General features: G+C 39.2%; 1 protein-coding gene across 6 annotated transcripts in view; it reads right to left on the bottom strand.

The window, feature by feature from the left end:
* The window catches only part of Gprk2 (G protein-coupled receptor kinase 2), an 87,492-nt gene that overhangs the window by 31,979 nt on the left and 33,493 nt on the right, over positions 1–22,020 (bottom strand). For 5 of the 6 annotated variants that reach the window (XR_001100833.2, XR_010890035.1, XR_010890033.1 and 2 more), the window contains exons 2-8: positions 20,130–21,974; positions 11,852–11,947; positions 10,585–10,942; positions 9,538–10,444; positions 8,972–9,109; positions 8,032–8,160; positions 7,002–7,721 (exon numbers count right to left, since the gene is read on the bottom strand). Coding sequence is in view for 1 of the 6 variants with exons in the window: in XM_012367462.2 (XP_012222885.1) it covers positions 7,626–7,721; positions 8,032–8,160; positions 8,972–9,109; positions 9,538–10,444; positions 10,585–10,942; positions 11,852–11,947; positions 20,130–20,181 (1,776 nt within the window). In the remaining 5 variants the exon portion in view is untranslated. Of the gene's footprint in view, positions 1–196; positions 7,722–8,031; positions 8,161–8,971; positions 9,110–9,537; positions 10,445–10,584; positions 10,943–11,851; positions 11,948–20,129; positions 21,975–22,020 lie in introns of those variants that run through there. The other variant, XM_012367462.2, reaches the window with a different exon arrangement.

The following is a 22,020-nucleotide window of genomic DNA, read 5'->3' as shown; positions in this document are numbered from 1 at the left end:
GATTGTTTTTCAACTGCGGGAAAAAAAGTAAAAAAACTACACTGAAGACGGATTGACGATATTACGAGGAATCTGGTTATGTGCGTATCTATATATTTGCATGTATAAACATATAAGTTATAAATACAATGAGTCCGAGTATTTATAACTTACATACACGATGATATATATGTATATAATATATTTATAATATATATTCGTTTTTATAACTTTTTACTTCACAGCGATTGTACAACGTATCGAAGTTGTGAGAAACAAAAGTATTCACATGGCTTTGCGTAGAACAGAATGGTATTTTACATAGTTTTTTCTTGTTTGATTTCCTTTCAGAAAGGATCGCCCACTTGCGAAACGAATCGAGATATCGTCCGCTTACTTAAAACTTAGGAAAAATCCGAGATGGGAAATGTTTCGGAGATATCAGGCTGTTTACGGAACTACGTCTGTTTGCGAAGTTGCGTAATAAAAAGCATCTGTCGCAAAAATATTTTCGTCGAAAAACGCATTAATATATAAGTCTGTTGAATTGCAAATTAATCATTAACAATTATTCACCCAGCGATATTCCCATCTTTTTTTCAAGCGGATGTTGGAAGAATATGAAGCGTGCAAATAATCATGCACATTCGGATACACCGTTAATTAATAATTTAAAACACTTAATTAGACTGCGATATTGCTACAATTTGTCTCCTTTCGTCGACGAGCTTCCGCGAAAAATGCGCAATGATAAACTAAACGTTTCTAAATACGTCTTTCTGCGGAAGTTCATTGAAACTTGCCTCGCTAAAATCTCACATGCTCTACAATCTACAGGACGACATTGCAATAATTACATGTTAACTATGCAGCAGCGGACTGATTTGCGGTAGTTTCTCGTTGCAATGACACCGTCCACGTCACGAAGGCTTCAAGTGTGATGTCGCATTGTGCAAAATTAACTAAATTTAATCAAGATAATCGTGACACTGTGAGAAAAATAATGCTGATACTTTACTGATAATCGAAGTAACGCGTACATCATTTTCTAATAGTCTTATAATAAATATTAAATCAAATCGCCATTATCTCCCAGCGGTCTTACACAATAACTATTATTCTCATCGCTGAAAAACATCGCGGTGTCACGATTATCTGATGTCACGCTTATTCCGACGATTTCTACCGTTTACATGCGCTACTACTATTACTATCTTATGCTAATACCCCCGCGATAAGTCAATCAACGTAAAAACAGCGCCTCATTATCTTGGCATGATAAGTACGACATCACAACTAAAGCGCCGAGCTGTTTATTACAGGTGATGTTGATGACAACGAGTGGAAGATTGGAGAGGAAATATGAATGGATAGACGAGATGTAGATGCGCGGCGATAGCGCCGCTTCACCGGAAAGCATCCGTCTCGCGGTGTTCGTTTTTTCACTTAATGACAGCTACGTACACGCAACTACGTCTGTATATTTCATGCTAAATTAATTCTTATCGATATTACTATCACTGACGTATTTACAGTGGACTGTCAGCCACCTCGTGTTACTTGTATGTTACGACGGGCAATACACGCGGCGAGTCCTCCAGCGATGTGCAAAAGAGGAATTCACCATTCGATATTATCGCCCGCGCGAAAAATCCTCTGCGGGACAAATCGCGCGTGAAACATCACGATTTATTTTTATATTTTTTTTTATATTTATGGTAGCTCTAAATTGTGCGGAATATACCACCCTAAAATTTCACTCAATCTCCGTTTCAGTAATATAAAATTATAGGACAGACATTGGAGGAAAAAAAATACCCGGCTGCGAGATATAAAATATAATATTTTATATATAATATAAAATAATAGGAAAATAGTCTATTTTTTTTTCTATCTATCGATCAGTTCTCAATTACTGGCATTTCGAGACCACACACGGTGCTCAGATTTATCGTGTTACTGAAATTATAATAAACGGCGAACAATCGGACGATCGCGATTAAAATTTACCGTCGCAAAGGGCGACCATTTTCTTGTATATCTATATTAATCATCTTCGATTATGACGTCGGAAGCGTGCTCTCAGATATTTCTGGCCTGTTTTAAAATATATTCGCTCTTTCGGACGCGCTTGTCAGACGCGAAACTCGCGCAAGTGACATAGCTATTCGGATATTCCAGCTATCACATATCAATATCCTTCCCTTCAGGATACTTTTAATATTCCACAAGAGTGGGACGCATTGCACGCGTGACAAGGGTGGAATGACTATCGAACGTTAAGCACGACGCGACAAATATTATCGTGGACGACGTACCCATCCTCTCAGTCAAGAATTTAACGTCGCGCATCAATTGTTTTTATCTCATGGTCATTAATCTAGTTACTTGACGCTCGTCTAGATTTGGACCGACGGGAAAGCTACGTCGAGCGTGATTATGTACATAGGAAACGAGAGTAATTTAATCTGATCCAAAGTGGGGTTTCTCGATGAGGCTTTTAATTACAGAATATCTAGTCCGTATAATCGGCGTAGACCAAGTGTTTACATACATCCGTAATAATTTAAATACGAATTGTACAAGAGAAGCGAAATGGTATTTGCAAAAGTATATTCAGCAGTCTATTGTGTATATATATACATATACATATATATATATATATATATATATATATATACCTACCTTACATATATAGACAAAAATATATATATATATATGTATATGTGTGAATAAATTACGCGCTTATTTATTTAGAAAAATTATTAAATAGTTTGGTATTTCGTCAATATATATAATCGGACAACGCTACCTGCAGCTACAGTGGACTGCAGATCTCGCAAAACGGGATCTCGTTAGATCGGAATATCTTACCCGTGTCGTTATATAAATAATATAAAACGATAAGGTGCGTAGGAAGAAAGTGCAACGTCTTAAAAATATTCCTGAAACGATCGGTACAAACTAACTAACGAGATTAAACAGGACACTTTGAGAAATCACAGTTAAAAGATAACGAGAGATTCTCTATGCTAAAGTGTGAGCTAGTGGATTATCGGCGCGGTACGAAGACTGTTAATCGCGCAAATTAATTAATAAAATATTAATTTAAGTTCAATAAAAAATTGCGAATAAAGCAAACTTTCGTTAAATTTCTAGACAATTCCCAACCTAATGTCGTCAACAAAATTGATAATTAAACCGAGAGGTAATTATTTTTGTGAAATTGAAATGTAGATTAGAAATAGGGTTTACAACTTTTCTGTTTCTTTTTTTATTCTCACAAATAATAATACTTGCGTATCCGCGTCGATAAAAGAATTACGGGGTTTGTGCGCGTCATAAACGAGAGCGCATTTTGCAGCTTTTCCGACGAGAGTGATTTTTCACACCGTCGTAAGCTGCCTTCTTTTTGCACGCTTTATCACACATTGTTCTCGAGTTTGTTGGCATAATCGTTACATCACGTGCGATAGCTTGTTTCCCATGTAAATTATAAAGTATACAATGATAGGTACGATACAGTCACAATAGGTCGCATTGATGTCGAGAAAGTTTAAACCATCTTAATCATCATTACGTTAGGCGCTTACTTTTTCCCATATAATTCCCATTTAAGTATTCAGTATTATGAAAACATTAAAAAATGGACATCAACCAAGCGCCAAAAGCTACATTTTAAATTATAAGAAAAGAAAATGTAAATTTTCATATTTGTAGAAATATTGTTTGTGAGTTAATATTTTAATTATGATAGAAACACTAAACTAAAATAACAACTTTATTAAAAATACGATATATTTTTTTATATTCAATTTTTATATTTATGTTTATTATTTAAATTCGATTATTATTCGATATTTAAATTCAATATATAAAAAATACATTTGAATATAACATAGCAAGGAACAATTAACACTTCTGGCACTTAGCTGAAAAAACTTCCGCTTTTTACCTCAACCTTTCAACTATTTTTAGACACGAAAAATTAATTCTATCAACTTTAGCGTAATCATCATAAAAATACTCATAAAAAGGAATCGTCATAAAAATAATCACTTTAGTCATCTCTTTGTGATTTAGAGCCATGACAAGAGATTTGTACCTGTTCATATGACAATTGTTAGGCGCAATTTGTGCATCGTATTTGTGAATCGTCGTAATTATAATAAATAACAGCTATTTTTGTGATTCACATTAGATTTATCAATAGCGTACGATCGTGGTAATAAATGTGGAATTTTTTAATTCAATCCACAAAAATCGATCCAAAGTTTTATTTATATCCATTTAAAGAACTCAAATTCAAGATCTTAAATATTTCTGATTAAATTCGGACGAGTACGTATGTGCGTTTGTAAGTCTGTTTCTGTGATCAATTGTGCGTTTGTTTTTCCGAACAATTCCGTAGAAATAAAAAAATGCATACGAAGATAAGAAATTAATATGACGCACGACTTTATGCCGCCTGTAATTCTACAAGGCTTCAAACAATTATTTTTGTTTAATAATCGCGTAATTGTTTTTATAGGTTTTCTCTCTCTCTCTTTTCTTCTCTTACCTTATGAAAAGTTGGCTGATAAGATTTCCAAAACTAATTCTGTACAATGTGTTCATTTGATATAATAATCATCGAGTCAATCATTCATAAATGATAGAAACTCGTTATCGTGTTTGCAATGAGGCAAATGTTTAACCAAAAACAAGATTCATCTGCAGCATCCAAGATAGAAAATATAAAAATCATACGATAATCATAAAAAATATGAAACATGATTTTCATATTTTCTATTTTGCCGTAGTCGATTCTTGTAAGATTCTCCATGCGATTAAGAATGATGCATTTCCGAGTGCATCGATGTTCGCATCCGGGTTTATGAGATGCAATAAAGGAAAGTGACACGATATTTTCAACACGGTTACCCCGAACGACTGTGCGCCAAATAATAGCGAAGACTTCGAAAGCTCGAATCGCTGGCACATGAATCGCGATTGGAGAACGGCCAAAGTGCTCACGAATTATCCGAGTGTGCCCATTAATCCGACCCGTCGCGATTCGCAAAATCTTCTCGCGAATTTCTCAGCTAGTGCTACAAAAATGTCGCGCGAACAAGAATTTTACGTGTCGTGTTAGACAGAAAATAAATCGCTGAAAAATATTTTCGTCAAAGTATTTTGTAATAAAAATAAAGTTCGCGAACTGCGTCTTTCCAATAGATAGGCTGCTCCGGAATCTTCGCTTTCGCTTTAACGAAAAATTCCTCGATAAATCTAAAGTCGAGTTCTTTGTAACTTCCTTATAAACCAAAATTGTAACTAGAGTTTTTGTTATATTATTAAAATTAAGTTCAATCATATTCAGATCAATTCGAATACTGGCCGCATCAGGAGAATTTTCGTGTTTTCTTTCCCTCGAGACAATATAATAAGATTGGTGCATCGAAAGTGATATGCGGACTTGTAACTTTTTGAAAAACACTCGTAAAAGACGCGGATATTGCTCGATCGTAACGCGGTTTCCCGAAATTGTCGACGGATGCAATTTGCGTTTGTTACCCCTTATTTCTTACTTTCTGGACACTTGCCCATCCTTGAGATGCGGTAACGCCGATTCGAGTTCGCAGTTGGATCAAAGTCGTACAGAGTGTTCAAAGGCGTCCGAGCAGATGCTTCATCTTACTTTAGATCTTTACACGTTGCAAACATCTCATTGTTACAAAATCAAAGCTGTAACTTACTGCCAAAATATTTATAAAAATATTAATGCTTAAAAATTCGAATTTTTAAATTATAATAAAAGTATTTTATCAGTTTTTGTATTGAGAGAATTTTCCTAAGTAAATAATTCCGTTATTTTTTATATTATTATATAGTATATCATATTAATATTATTATAACATAATATAATTTAATGTAAAATTATATTATATTACACAATATTAATGTTACATAATATAATATATAGTATATATTATATAATATTAATACTATTAATAATATAATGTTGCCAAGTGCGATTCTAAATAGAAAAATATTTTATAAAATTAGAAATTTTTAATGTTTCCATCCGGCAGCGAGATAAATATACTTCAATGATACTCGCATTGATATAGCGTCTTCTCGGCGCCGTCAATTCACTGCATCCTATTCACATGCCTGCACAGTTGCAATCTCCGGATATATATCGGGTTAACGTTTATAAACGTGCGAGTACACGCGAGTGTTTACTTGCTCCGCGGTAGTATCGGGTGTCCGTTTGTCGGTAGCTTAATGTCGCGAGGGCGAGCGAGCGTGAGCGCCGGCTCACGTGTTCCTTTACGATCTGTCCGTACCACGTGCGCGCTCGTTATCGCCCGTCTACGCGCTTCTTCCTACTCTATTTTCGGCCCCTGCAAATCCTATCCTAGATTCTATCACGCGCACGTTCATAAATCATAGAAGCCGTTCGCGCGCAACTTCGGTTACGACCGAAGTTCTTGGCCGTCTGGTTTATTCGCCTCAATACGACCAGCAATACGACCTTACGAAGGATATATCGAGGTCATCGACGATCAAAAGCTAGATTGAGCGATCGTCTCGAGATTTTCGAAATATTTAAAAGCAATAGGGCGGATCGAGTGTAAGAGTTAGATTGCAGCATATTTCTCACTCGATCATCCGCCAATATAAATTTCTCCATTTTTCCCTACAGAATGGTGATAAACTTCTGAATCATAAAGAATAAAATACTAAAGATCTAGCAAGGAGACGATGAGAAACGCTCTCCCTGATAATTAGTTAATATTATATAAATAAATTTTTATATTCATTAATTTAAAAAATTTCATAAGTACGTATAAAAGTGTCCATTTGCGCAAATGATTGCAACATCTATTTGCTATGTACACCTGGATGTACTCGTCGCTTTTCAACTTAAAAAACACCTCGAGAGTGAATACTTGGAGCGATTAACGAGAAATAAAATAATCTAATTATACATTTTGAGAGAAATTTTCCTCGCGTTAAAAAAAAATTACACATACCTCGTGTCGCGTAGTCGCATCGAGCGTAATATATCCATCCATCTATCTATACCGCCTTGAGTTCTCGTCTGCGACGCGTCTGAACCGTGTTTGCAATGCACGAGTGACGTCGAGGCTCAATGAAACACACATCGATATATGTACAGAGGTACATATGTCGGATGTTTCCGTGTTCGAACTCGGGAAAGATATATTTGGTAACGTATATGTTCCTACGCCGCTCCTGACTGTATACAATACTGGCATGCATGTAGATGTATGTTCCCATCTATGTGCGTGCGTAGGCGTGTGTATGCATGTAACATCACGCAAACGCGCGTTTGCCACGCGAATCTCGGAGCCGAATTCGGATTCCGAGTCGAGGGAACGCATCGGAGACTCACTTCGGGTCCGCAGCCGCAGTGATATTTTTTTTTATTATTTTTATTTGAGCGGACCGTTACGTAAACGGTTGCCGAGGACTCAGGCGCCGCCGAGGGAGAGACAGATAGGGAGATCGGCCGGCTCTTATCACAGCAACCACGGGCAGCAGCACATGGACACGCGCCGTCGTCAGCCGCGGCAGCAGCGTCGAAACGGCGACGACGTCGATCCATTCAGGCTGTTACTCGCGTTCACCCTGGATCAGCTGGCCGGCATCTCCGAGCTCTGTGTCTGCGACAGCTCCAGCAAATGGCACTCCGACAGAGGCACCTCCCTCGTGCGGGCGCTCTGTTTTCTCTGCACAAAACAATCGCAGTGTAACTTTAATAATATTCTAATAGTAATTCTGCAAATTATACTTGTTACGCGAGAAAAAAAGTTTCACAAACATATAACATCCTTCTGAGTATTTTTTTTTAAATATTCTTTTAATGTCATAAAAATTCTTTGGATATATCTCGAATTATCCAAGCTGTAATTTTTTCCAATTCTAAGACACCTTTTAGGTCCGCGCTCGAAACTTTTCGCTACTACACATTGCAAAAATCTAATTTCGAATTGTTCGAAATTAAGTTTAAGAAACTCGAGGACTCGTAAAACAACTTACCTTTCTCCGAAAGGGAAAACAGCCTCTGTCCTCGTTGTTGGGCGGCGGATGGTTTATCAGTAAGTCTGGAGTGGGCGTGTTGTTAGGACCTAATACGTTCAGCTCCTTGAAACACTCAGTCTCTATCATCTGCAAGAAGAAAAAAGCCAAGGTGGGCGAGTCAAGTCGCGGTTCGACAATCTCGGTCCACGAAGTGCGTAGTAAGCGACTTAAGGTAGCTCGCGTGTGTAACGCATCTACGCAGCATCGCGGCTTTAAATACATTCACCCGAATAACGCCAGTGATAAGAAGCCTCTCACGGTGCCTCTGACGCAGGAAAATACTTTTTGTGAGCTCCACATTTCTCGATCTAAGTGCCACCAGATGTTCCGCGTATAAAATATTTCGGGAAGTGAGAAGCGGACACTCGGGTCAATCGGCGAACCGTATTTTTAAAGTGCAGTTAAATAATAAAGTTTTCATTGTTCCCTTGCGACGCTTCAAATTCCACTTTCGCAGAACTTCAACGAAGTTTAACTAAAATATTTAATGTTGACATTTTCAAGAATGCTACACTAGTGACGTTTGGCAATATTCTGGAAGAGAAAAATTTAGTTAAAAATTTACCGAGAAAACTGTTATAAAAATTCAAGGGGAAAAATTCAGACTACCCTATACATATGTTTAGACATTACTTTTAGACCACTAAGTGTCGATATCGACACGAAAGCTTGAGAGAAGAGAGAGAGAGAGAGTGAGAGGGCTTGAGACGCACGTGGGCGGTCGAAGAATGTGATTTACATTCATCTTATAATGGAGATCTTGTTAAGTAGTCGTCTGCCGGGTGCCACGTAAGATCAATATTATTTTTATGGGAAGGGTCAAAAGCCTCTACGAGACGTAACGTGTCTCACAATCGGTGATTACAATACGGATGTGTGACATTTACGGTTGCCTTACCTCATTTTGCCATGGAATGGACACACTGCCGGTATTAAACTTGCTATAGAAGGTGTCGTCCGTGGCGTCTAAATTGACGCCTTTTACCGTGGAGAACTGCTCAATGTCCAAAACATCTTTAGCGTAAACTGCGCGAGGCTGTAACAATGATATATGATGGTTAATAATCTTCTGGAATCTACATTTTCAGAATATTAGAATTTTTATGACAATGATAAATCGTTATAGCACGCGCAAAACAATGAAATCCTGTGACAGAAATTTAATATAAGAAAAACAGAAATAATATAACGTTAAAATTTCTAGCAATTTACTAAACTTGTAAAACTTATCGAAATAATTATTGAGACTTATTAATTGTTAAGTTTTTACGTAGCTTATGGATAGAGAATATCTAAAAATCTTATTTCACAGAAAGCGCAAATAGATAAAAGAAAAGCATCGCTACATATTGATTTACGGGAACGCGTGTAACAGAAGAAGTTAAGAACGCGAATGGAGCCGAAGAAGTGGAACGCAAAGTCTCGACGTGGACAAGACAATCGATCACAACAACACCTACTTACATCCGGCACAAACGGTGGTTCCCACATACCGGCCTCGACCCTCTTCCAGTTCAAGCACTGGAAGAAGCTGTGCAGCTTCACCTCCCGCGCCCCGTGCCGGGCGCACTTGCAGCCGAGCCTGTTCTTCGGGCTCTTCTTCAGCAGTTGCTGGCACAGGTTCTTGGCATCCTCGCTGAACTTGGACGAGTACCTCTCCTGATCCTCTTTGACGCGCCTGTCGACCTCCTCGCGCTTGACCTTCTCTTTGCGGGCGCGGAACGGCGCCTGGCCCTCGATCATCTCGTACAGCAGACAGCCGAAGCTGAACCAGTCAGGCGAGAAGGTGTACCTCTCATTGTCGATCACTTCCGGTGCCATGTAACCCACCGTGCCCACCCTACCGCGCACCATGTCGCCCTCCGTGATCTCCACCGCGAGGCCGAGATCGGATATCCTCACGTGACCGTGATCGTCCAACAGTATGTTCTCCGGCTTGCAGTCCCTGTAGACGATACCCTGGAGATGAAGATGCTCCAGGCCGCACACAACCTCGGCCGCGTAGAATCGGGCGCGATTTATGTCGAAACCCGGTTCACCGCCCATGTTGTAAATATGGAACTTGAGATCACCGCCGTTCATGATGGTCAGCACGAGACAGAGCGCGTCCTTCGTCTCGTACGCGTACGCGAGCGAGACGACGAACTTGGAATTGATCTTTTGCAGAATGTTCTTCTCGATCAGCACCATCGACTCTCCTTTTCGCTTCTTTATTCGCTTCTTCTCCAACTTCTTGCACGCGTACATCTTACCGGTGGCGCGCACCTGGCAGGCGCAGACCTCGCCGAAGCCGCCTTTGCCCAATACCCGGTACATCCGGAAGGTCTTGTATGTCACCGGCTGCGCCTCCAGCCATTTCCACTGGAGATACCTAAAGAGATGCAAGAAAAAAAATGTCGCTCGATTGTCGCCGAAATACGGAACGCTTTCATCGGGAAGATTATAACAGCTTTTGCCTTTAAAAATTAATTCCAATTCAAAGAAAGTTTTTTTTTAATCGTGATATTTTACCTATAGAAGTAGAAGCTACTGAGGAAGGCCGAGAACGGCTCGCCGGCTAGGAAGTTCTTCACAGTCTGCGCGACCTCGACGAAGAGCTCCTTGCCGCCAGAACTGAGTCGCTCTTCGCACTGCGAGATCAGAGAATCGTTCAGGATGTCGACCACCTCCGAGCCCTCACGCTTCAGGTACTGTTCGAACAGGTCCTTCGCCAGCTCGAGGCGGTTCTCGTCCAGCTCAATCTCGTATTTCTCGATCGCGTCCAGGAAGAGGTTGTAACGGTGATAGGCCGGCTTCTTATCCTGGCAGAACTGTCGGAAGAGCAGCCGTCCGATCGGCTGTTGATCCACGACATAGCCGTATCTGATGTCTGTCCGACATCACGAATTATGTTAATTTAGTGATTCGTTGATTTATAGCAATTATATTCCTGCGATTTAATCTCGAAAAAGTTGACATTAAATGTTCAGCAAAGTTGTCTTATTTGAAATGTAATATTCCATTATACATATTGAATATAATAATCCTCGTAGAAAAGCGGAGTACAGATTTCCGGAATTTATCTCTGAAAAAATTTAAATCTATTCTCTTTCTTTTCCTGGAAAAAATGAAAACATATTGCTCGATACGTTGAAACATTTATCCAGATAAAAATAACTTTAAATTAATTTGTATATTTTTCAGAAACAAATACTTCATTTTAATCCCAGTAAAAGAAAAAACTGAGTTAATGTCACGTTTTGAAGTAACATACGTTGATCATTCTGTAGAAAGTTTTCAGTTTATTTTTAAAAAATTAATAATTTTGTAATATCACAAAATATTCTGTAAGGAAAAATAACATTTTCAGTAAAATATTAAATTAAAATAATTCGTCAAAGTTTTATAGCAACCGTTTAAAATAATAGCATTAAATGGTACTAAGAAAAAACTTGAATATTTTATACGACTTATTTGCGAATATAAGAGAGACGCATTCATCCACGAGTTTTGATTACTTCAAAGAGGGTGGGCGTTATCAGAGTAGGTTAACGGAACACGCAAACGAGCATTGTCTCATTTTCGCTTGCAGCTTTTTTAAAACAACTGCATAGTACGCATTGCATGTCGCTCGTTGAGATTCAATAATCGCAAAGTGAATTTTATATGGAACATTTGTTGTCGCAAAAAAATTTGAGATATCGCTCCCACAAAATATTATACAAATAAAACAGCTTTCCCTAAAATTTCGATTTCTTAAAATTTGTGAATTTGTGAATTGTTTTGAAATTAGACTCACCTAGCTTATCTTTTAGGCCGATGCACTGGGAAATGTGTGGGAACTGAAGTATCTTCCGCCATTTCTTACTCTTCCCCTTATTGCTATCACCACCACCTGCACAGAAAGACAAAGGAAACTTTCAAATATGCGAAAGCATAAAAAATTCACAAACTAAAATATAATGAGAGCTACAATTATACCTATGAGTAAAATTTTAATTATCCTTTACACATTATATATATGCGCACAGCAACCGGTTATTCTCCATGCGTTTTATTTGTGCCGCCGAATATTTTTACATTAATGCGTGTTATCTCAAATTTCATTACCGAGAATTTTATCGTCGTACATGCGGAATGTTATATAAGCGTTGCACGAAGAAAACGTTACATAAACAAAGGGGTGGAATTCTCTAATTTCCATGTGCGATGTCGTATATTAATTAAAAGTAAATACGCGCACAGCTCGCCTATGACGATCATTAGCTAGAGCTCGAGTGCAATTTGTGTAGTAATCCCCGATATACGGCTGCACGTGCGTTGATGGATCATTTAAAAATGTATTATTAAAATACGGTAAAGTCATTGTTTTAATCGACGTATTTTTTGTTCGATGAAGGAGAAAGCTGAGCGCTTCGATGCAGAAAAAAAACGCAAATCGTATCTTGCGAAATAAATTTTTGCCGAATAAAGATCAACTATAATTTTGAGGTTCCAATATCGTGGAAACTTTAATTATAGTAATTAACTGATAATTCGTGCAGATTGAGATTATCTGAAAAAAGTCCTTTAAAAATTTATGCGAAGACTTTAACGTCTATATGATTCGGAGCAGACGCTTCTCGCCAACGTCTTCACGGCGAATGAACAGCGGAACACCGGATTGAAAAGTACCGGAAGTTACAGAATTCACTCAGACGGGAATAACGGCAGATATTGGATCAACGTTACGAGATTTATCCCGGCACTTCCTAGAACTCGAAACGACGTCACGTCGAGAAATCCGTTGCGATGGAGGTTAAACGAGAAGAAAGTTATTCCTTCTCTCGCCGTTCATAATTCATCGCCGGAAATATATACAATATTCTCACAGTTTCAACGATTCTCTTTCCGTCGTTCAGAGAACGTTCGTTCTTTTTATCGCGTAGAGTAAATGCACAGTAACAAATTTCATATTTAATTTCTTAACGAAATTAATTTCGACAATTTTTATCATTATCTTCGCGTTTCCAGAGAATTTAAAAAACACAAATCTCAGAATATCTAAAATATTTGGTACATAATAAACTTTATCAAAATTTAAAAGTTTGCACACAAGATAAATTTAATTTCTGCTCAATAAACACATCTCATTTTCTCATCTTTTTTTTCTCAAATAACTCAATAATACATTTAACCAATTTTTTAACCGCGCGAAATGTACAACGTCAAGAAATCGATGTCCTAAGAGTGATGTGTTTTTGACAAGCTAAACTTCTGACATGCTTCATCGTTCAACCGCGGAACTTAGACTCGTATCATTCCGTATGCAAGGCGTTACTTGCAACAACGGCAAACCGACAGCGAAAGACTTGCGCGCTAACAGAAATTTATTAATATCTTCGACGCGAATGTGTGTCATAACATTAGATAACACGTTGCAAAAATGCGCGTCGCGTTACAATGCACATTCTATATGATGCCGCGCGCTGATATGCAGCAATAATGATTTATGGCATACTTGTCGTTATTGCGTTGCTTTCTATCGAATAATACCGCTATTCAGCATTGTAAAGGAGAAAAGAGACGGAAGGAATTTATCGCCAATAACTAAATTGCGAAAATAAGTAGCTGCATAACTTAACAGCACGCAGAGTATTTAAAATTTTTATTAACTTCTTTAATTTATGTGTAAGATTGATTTCTCTTTAATGAAAAAGATACCTGGACATTAATATTTTATTACTGCTTTGAGAAGCGAAATTCTGGGAAATTGCGAGATTTAACTTTCCGCAAAAAGACATAATAAAAGTATATTTAATTTGAAATAAAGTTTTATTCATCAGAATCTAAATTTTAATTTTAATTAAAAAGATACTTAAAAATGGAAAGACCGACTTAAAATTAATGGAGCAATTTACGAATAAAAAGAGTGAACGCAAGGCAGTAGTTCTCGAATACTCTATACGTTCAGTTGTGCTAAACGAATTCTGGTTACGGCAAAAAGACGCTGTAGTATTCGGCGAGAAACCCACAAAATATCCCGCACGACGGTATCGATCGTGCGGAAAAACACGGAAAAGCGGAGGGAAACGCATGGCCCTCGGTCCCAGTTTTTCGCTTCCGTGAACAACTTATCGTACAGGCCATCCCAAGAAAGCTATATCTCTCAACTGTACCGTGAGATAATAGATTATCTGACAGAAAGCCGATTATAGAGAACCATACATCGGGACAAAAGCTACCTATTTTTGTCCGTGCATTTAGCCCGAACGACGCGTTCGGAACTTTGACAGAGAGCAAACAGAGATGTTGGATAAGTCGAGAAAATTTCAACAATGGAATTTAAATTAAATAAACTCAATTCTACGCAATCTTATTGCTTGAGTCATATATGAAAAGTATTAATAATATAAAATAATTCATGATGACATTGTTTTTTAAACAAGCATTAAGTTTGTCTCGATAAATATATCAATCGCATTAATAAAATATTTAATATTAAAAATAAAAAGAATTACGAGTAATTCAAATTTCAAATAAAAATTTTTATTAAGATCGCAACAATTCGAGATAAGCTTGAAAGAGTTGAATAAAGTCCTCGGCGCCGGTTTACATTCTCTGCGAGACACCCTGTACCTCGCCGACATGCACGAGCCCGCTCGTTCGATCCCCAACGAGCGGAAGTCGGGGGTCGCGTAGCTCCACCTTCTCTTTGCCGGAGGTAAAAGAAGGAAAACGGGGGAGGAAGCGCGACGCGGCGCTCCGATGCGTGCGAATTGCATCGCGCGGAATGAAGTTCTGTTTGATACACGTTGCGTCCTACTTGCAGGATAAATCTATCATCTCTCACCGATCAATCGTTGAATGTGAAATGTTCGAAAGCACATTATAATTTTTAATTAAGCCGAGTATTTAAATTTCGAATTAATAGCAGTGAATTAATTTTTGATAGTCGTATCAATATTTCAAAGGCAGAAATTAAAGAAAATATAATGACACTTGAAAATTCTGTTATAAAAAACTAAAGCAAAATTCGAGAGACCGAGCAATCGAAACTTTGTTTCGTATCTTTCGCGGGCAAGGCTCAATCGTTCTGTTTATATTGGGCCATTCTGTACAGCTGTTGCTAATCTCGTCTAATCGGTGTGCAGTCGTGTTGGCGTTGCCGCGAAATGAAAACCCGTATTCGCATCAATAAAACGCGAAAAGAGATAAAGCAAGCGACAATAACCGCATGTTTCGTGCAATTTTAAAAAACGACAAAAAAATATTTAAAAAGAACAGAATTATATAACCGAAAATACGATAAAAAATTTAAAGAAAGATTAAAATAAATCCGATTCGTAAAAGCTCTATTGTAAGTGTAAACTGTTTAAGCGTTTAAAATCAACCTTGCAAATGATGGAATTGCTCCTTTCTCGTTTTGAATTTTTTATTCAAATTGTTCACTGAAACAATTAAGCTCTTAGGAATTTTTGATAACATTACTCAAGCAAATGATTTTAATGTTTACTCGTCCGCTGGTACATTTCATCAAATTTCGCGACCAGATATTTTTGCGCGATTTCGTTATACATGTCGTTGTAAATAATTATCTTTGCTTCAAGCGCGAGGAAATTTATCCGAGATACCCCGGCTGTCTATGACCGTGAAACTTTCTCACGCCCCCGTCATCAACGTATAATTATATCAACGACAGGCATAGCCTCCTAGCTTCGTTTATTATGATTCCATCGTAGAGATCTTTCTTGCTATCATTATGATAATTCAAGTTTGCGTGACACGACAAAACATGACTTTTGATTATACGAGCACACCGGTGCGTATATCCATCTCCGAAATGCATCTTTGATCGTGGAATCGCAAAGACAGTCGCATAATGCATCGTCTCTCGGCATTTTTTCATTCGACGTTAAATTTTATGAACGACACGACCTGTTTATCGTATCGCGGCTCATAATTCCGAAGATTTTCTAAAGATTTCTCAAAATCAAATTTTGAAAAATTCAGTAAAATGTTTCTTAGAAATTAGCAAAATTTCTAAAAATGCGTGGTAAATTTATTTATAATTGTGACTAATTATTACAATTATTCAATTCCAACGCTAAATTTTTAAATATTTTCTTTTTGAGAAAGTGCTGAAATTTTCAATAATGATCGATAAATGTAATATTCATAAAAGAGAAATATATAAATTCCAGAAATACTTCAGATTCGATAATAAGTGTGTTAATAGTTCGTCTTTCCAACACAATTTCAAAAGTGTTAACGGACTCTTCAGAAAGAAAGTTGAAACTTTAGTGAGAGCTACTGAACTTTGTGTCGAGGTGCTAATTTTATGTATGCAAATTCACGTGTCCTCCGAGAATCAATCCAGGATTAACACCACCGACGACACACCTCTCGACACGCAAATATCACGGCGTCATAACACGGACTGCAAATAACCAACCACGATAAATTGGGCTCTCGAAAGCGGAAAGGTTTTTCACCGTCGCAACAAATTGATTACAGTCATTTCCCGATCGCGCGCCCGCTAATTACGTTACGTATCGCATTACGGCACATACAAGAGACCGCTAATTAATCCGTTATCCCCGGTAACCCGTTTTGTACACTTACGTAATTCGCGACGGCCGAGCTACCCCGAGGCTTTCATTTACAAAGTTTATCAAGGCGATGCGATTACAAGGCCATTGACGTGGTCGCAGGCTGGCTCGCTATCACGCGAACCCATTTACCTACTTTCCGACCATCGCGCGCGGCACGCCTGCACTCTTCGACAGGACGTCGTTCGTAATACACTAATTGAACCGACGGGCGATGATAACCCTCCCCCCATTGGATCGACTGATTACAGCCGATCGTGCAATTCACGGTGATCGCACGAAACTTGCGTTTGGAAAATGCAATCATAATTTCTATGCAAATTTTTTTATTCGAGTATCCCCAGAGACTTCAAGTTCTCAATCCTTTGAATTGCATTTCGTCGAAATAAAATCCCGCTGAGAAATAAACGAACAAATGACACACTGTCTATTTGGGACACATATCACGCGAACATCCACCAATGTCACACTCGTTATTTGTAAAAGTCAACTTGGGAAACTTTCCAGATATTAAGCTGTAAGACACGAAGTTTTCAAATTTAATCCCCTGATAAAAATTTAAATCCTTCTTTAGATCGAATTTCAAAAGTTTGACAAGAAAATTATTTTTTTAATACAGTAACTTTTCAATATATTATTTCGCATTACAGAAATAACAACCGTCGGAAATATTCAATCATACAAAAAATGGTTTCTTAATTTTTTCTCGCGGCGAAGAAAATTTCTTATGATTATCAAAAACTCTTTCGTGTTGAAAATCCATCATTCCCATAATTAAATAAATTTCCGAGTAAAAAATTACGTGGGAAAACCTGGAAAACCTACTTATATATTATCCCGTGGGACGTTGCAAAGCATAACGAGAAGTAAAACGTCACATTTTCCTGTCAGCAGAAAAGTTCATTGTACTTTATAACAAGACTAAAAATAGACAGCAACAGAGTCGAATCGAGTGTATTTGTCCCTGCAAAAATCTCTCGAGTTCCTACTTTTTGACGGAAGCGTCAGAGGTGCGCGGGAGATGCTATTTTCGTCGGCTCGAGTTTCTCGCAAAACGCCGTTAACTGACCGCCCGTGTCAGACAGTTTTACACGTGTGTGTTATAATAAAAGGATCGTTCGGAATAAACAAGTCGGAGATAATGTAAAAATCGAAGACGTTGTAGAAAGTAGTATTATAAATATGCATAGTTGTCAGAATTGTGACATTTCCTATTCGATACATGAGTTTTACACATTATTTTCTGTATATTGTAAAAAAATTCGATAAGTTTACAAATAAAACCTGGAAAATTAATGTTTCTTCAGATGCTTTTTTCGATTGATTCTATGTTTACTGTACACACATATCGTTACAATGCTTACGGTATATTTTTTTTCGATATTGCCGGGATCGACGATTCCATCTGCAATAAAAAAAAGAGTAAAAAGAAGTGCTATCGCGAGAGGATTTTAAGCGCGCTTGTACGGCTGACATATCGCACCGGCGATATTTCAATCTCTCTCTTTCTCTCTCTATTTCTCTGGTCCGTCCTGTATATCAATTAAGGAACAAATATACGGTAGCGATATCGGTCGACTCCGCTCGCGTGATATACGTAATTTCGTTTACCAACGTTTGAGCGCGTGTCTGCCATGGGCGTCGCGACGCCACAAGCGCTTGAACCTAAATATGACTTCATATCCTGCAAGTATTTTCAACTTTCGTTTTTTCTTTTTACATTTTGCAGCAATTAATATTTATATCTTTGCAATTTAAAATATATGTTTTCTATTTGTTAAACAAATTTTGCGTTCGAAAAAAGTTAGATATAATAAATACTTTATACTTCTTCAATTTCAAATTTCTTAAATTTTCCTTACTTTGAACTTTTCTTACATTTTATTTGTTAATATTTCCATTGTATTCCAATACATTTCATACTTCTCGTTATGCTATAAATTTAATTTGTTGCTTATCTAAAAAAGGAGGGGGGGGCTGAAAAATTTAGGGATGTGTAATGCCCAGAAAAGTAAGCAGAAAATAACGTAAATCCACAAATCAATGCTGGTGAAGATAAGACAAAATAAGAAAGGGTGTTTATTTTATTTAGGCGTTCCACCGGCGCCTATGACGATAAGTGTGCTGAAACGTGCGCCGGACTGAAAAGTCGGAGAGAAAAAGATCCTCTCACCGTAAAGATTTTTTGCTTCGATCTATCGCTCGCGTTGCGGCGCTTAAGCTGTCGGCGCGAGCATCACGATCGTTTTACGCGCGCATTAAAGCGCGGGCACCTACACTAAACCATAAGTGACTTAACATTCGCTGGATAGGCATTTCTCGATCGAACACTGTCTAGATACCACGTCTAGATATATATAAATGACAACTGCGAAATCGCCGTCTTTCACGTAGCGGCGTTATAAATGTCTCCCACGGATTTTTTTTATCGATCAAAATGACCTAAATTACCGGCGGCGAACAGAAAATATCAAACGCGCAAGTTTTCCCTCGCCATTCTTCGTGATCTAAAGTTTTTTAAAGCTGCCGTAAAAATCTCGTAACACGCGAAAAATTATAAAAAAAGAGGAAATTTTTTTGTTCAGCCGTTAAACTGCATTAAAATCTTCGAGGGAATGTAATCCTGTTTGCACGGAAATATTACATTTGCTCCGGATTGCGTCCAAGTACTTAAGGATTAATTTTCTTGACGACAGCAGTTCGAAACGTGTAGGTAATGGTCGCGGATGCATATTGCGCGTTAAATCCGAACGCTCAATCTAGCGGCTAAAATTACTGGGCGACTTTACGCCCGTAATAAATGTCGCCCACCCGAACCCTCGGTAATGACGGCTTTGTATAGGGTGTTCCGGGAAGGCTATATACGAGCACGTATGTGTAAAACAGCAGAATTGTACATTCAGCGCGCGCGCTAATCGACTGAACTCAATAACTGTTTTTGACACGCACTGTAAACGCGGCGCACCATTAATTATTGCACATCATAAAACAACTTCTATAACTATGTCTCCACTGAAATTGCGCAAACTTTCTCAATTATCTAACAGCCGCCACTTAAAAATGAAAATAATGAAATTGCAGGCACTTATTGCAGGCGTTATTGAAATCGGTCATTCTTTTATGCACGCGTTATAACTAGCGTACGATTAATTGCTGTCAATAACAAATGTTTTCACAAATGTATTTTAACAAAAACCTCACTAACTTTACGTGCCTACTTTCAGTACTGATCAATTTATTTATTTGTTAGTAAAGATAACCCTCTTGTCTGTATAATAACAAAAGCAAAAAAAATAGCTGCGTAATTAATAATTTCGAGAATTTTAAGAATTCATAATAAAGCAATTAATTTTCTGACTTACTAAGAAAATACGAAATCATGAAAAGACCGTTCAATCGTTCACTTCACTTATATAATAATAAATAAATGAAAAGTGTAAAGAGCGACGAGCTAACATATAAGTAAACGGCACAAGCAAGACTTACCTTCTCTGGCTTTCAGGTACACGGTGTTCGCCACGATGTTCTCCAACTCCATCAATTCCAGCTTGATCGGATTTGCGCGGCCGAATCTGATGGAAGAAGGAGTCTCGTGATCGACGGTGACGTCGGCAAGCGACGTCGGCGTAGGACGGGTCGGTGGTCGCGAATTCGAACTCGATCGCGAAGAGTTCGTCCGATTGTGGTCGCTGCTGCACGGGGTTGATCACCCTGCCGGGTTCTAGCAGACCAGCTCCCATCTGCGGCCACAGGACACCACCAGGAGTCCACGATCGGTCCCCTTTCGCCGAGGACCAATGACAGGATCCGCTTATCCTTCGGTATATCTTCCGATCCGGACGACGGCGATCCGCGAATCCGAGCCTCGACGCTGAGTTTCGCTCGGTCCCTTCGCTTCGTCAGACCGACTTACCGTTCGATCGATCGACGGTGTCTGCTCATTTGAAGTCGATTCGATTCCCGGGAGAACGCTTCGAACAGGAACCGCGCGTCCTTGCGGTCGCCTTGGTTTCTCGAAGGAAACAGCGCGCTTACACTTAGCGTAAACTCGCGTGAGCACGGATGCCGCTGAATAATTTCGAGTCCCCGGCACGCAATTAGGCTAATTAACGGTAGTTTAGGTAGAAGGCGACGTTGCTGAACTCCGATCGAGAAAGCTATATCGGTCGCGAAGCGAACGGCGCCGGAATCTCAATGGCGACAATAAATCTGCGTCGCGCTGGATTCCGCTGGTTTACTTTATCAGTCGATGGATATTTCTTTATCAGTCTAGAATCTCTTCTATCTTAATAGACGACGTCAATTCGGTCGGTCGGTCGGTCGGTCGGTCGGTTGGTGTGTGTGTGTGTGTGTGTGTGTATTAAAGAAGGAAGGCTCTTCGTCGCCGTTCGTAAAACAGCAGCAATCCCAGCGTATCTCCGTCGGAATTAGATCGCGCAGCGGCTCTTTCTAGATTCGTCCACATTGATCGCATAATCGACACTGGTCGTCGGCGAATTCCGCGCGATCATCCTCGCTGTCGATTCGCGATTAACGCTCGTCCGCAGTCGTCGATCACCACGGACACACGCCGACTCTTCCTCAATCGAGCATTCCATCAATTCCTCCCCCGACGAACGACGAAGGCGTCTCCTCGCGAGCATCGACAAATGCGCTCTTTCACTATGCAGTCCTTCGGATAGAATTTGTCCTCTCTATCTCCGCAGCGCGGTCGGAATTACACTGCGAACGAGAGTGAGAGCGTCTCGGTGCAATTTGAATCCGCGTTGAAATTCACGTGCGTTAACGAGACGTCACGAAAGACTATCTTTTATACAGGAATATATATATATACATATACAGCTGCGTGCTATATCGAGACGTTAATGAACGACGGAAGACCCCGAGTGTGGCGCACGCATGCTTCAGCACGACCCCGCGAAAATATCGCGTGACTTTTCCCCTGGATGTGCTCTTTCAAGAGGTGCCACGCGTGGCGAAGCGCCTTTCACTCTACTGACGCCGGCGCTGGGGAAACTGACGAGACGGCGCCCTAACGGATAGCCGAAACAGTGGCCGAAGATTCGAGGGACGACGAATTACCCCGAGAATGCCGGTCTCGCGAGCGCGAATTCACTCACTTTGCTCGCCTCCTCTTTCGCGTGGTGGTGCTGTTGCTTCTTCTTCTCCTTCTTCTTCTTCTCTTCTTCTTCTTATGTTGCGCCCGCAGGGTGAATGACATTCGCCGAGAGCGGATTCCTAATGGCTTTCGCGCATCTCATTTCTTCGCGCGTTCACCGGCGCGTTACTCGCGCGCACCGTCTCGAGGATTCGCACCCGTGCATGCGCATTCTGAAAAACAATTACGGATTCGATTAGTTTTTTTTTTATCGCGAAG

Source organism: Linepithema humile, chromosome 4, assembly GCF_040581485.1.
Source record: "Linepithema humile isolate Giens D197 chromosome 4, Lhum_UNIL_v1.0, whole genome shotgun sequence".
In the NCBI taxonomy this organism is placed as follows: Eukaryota; Metazoa; Arthropoda; class Insecta; order Hymenoptera; family Formicidae; genus Linepithema; species Linepithema humile.
Note: the sequence above shows the minus strand (reverse complement) of the source record. Positions and strands in the feature narration are given on the sequence as shown.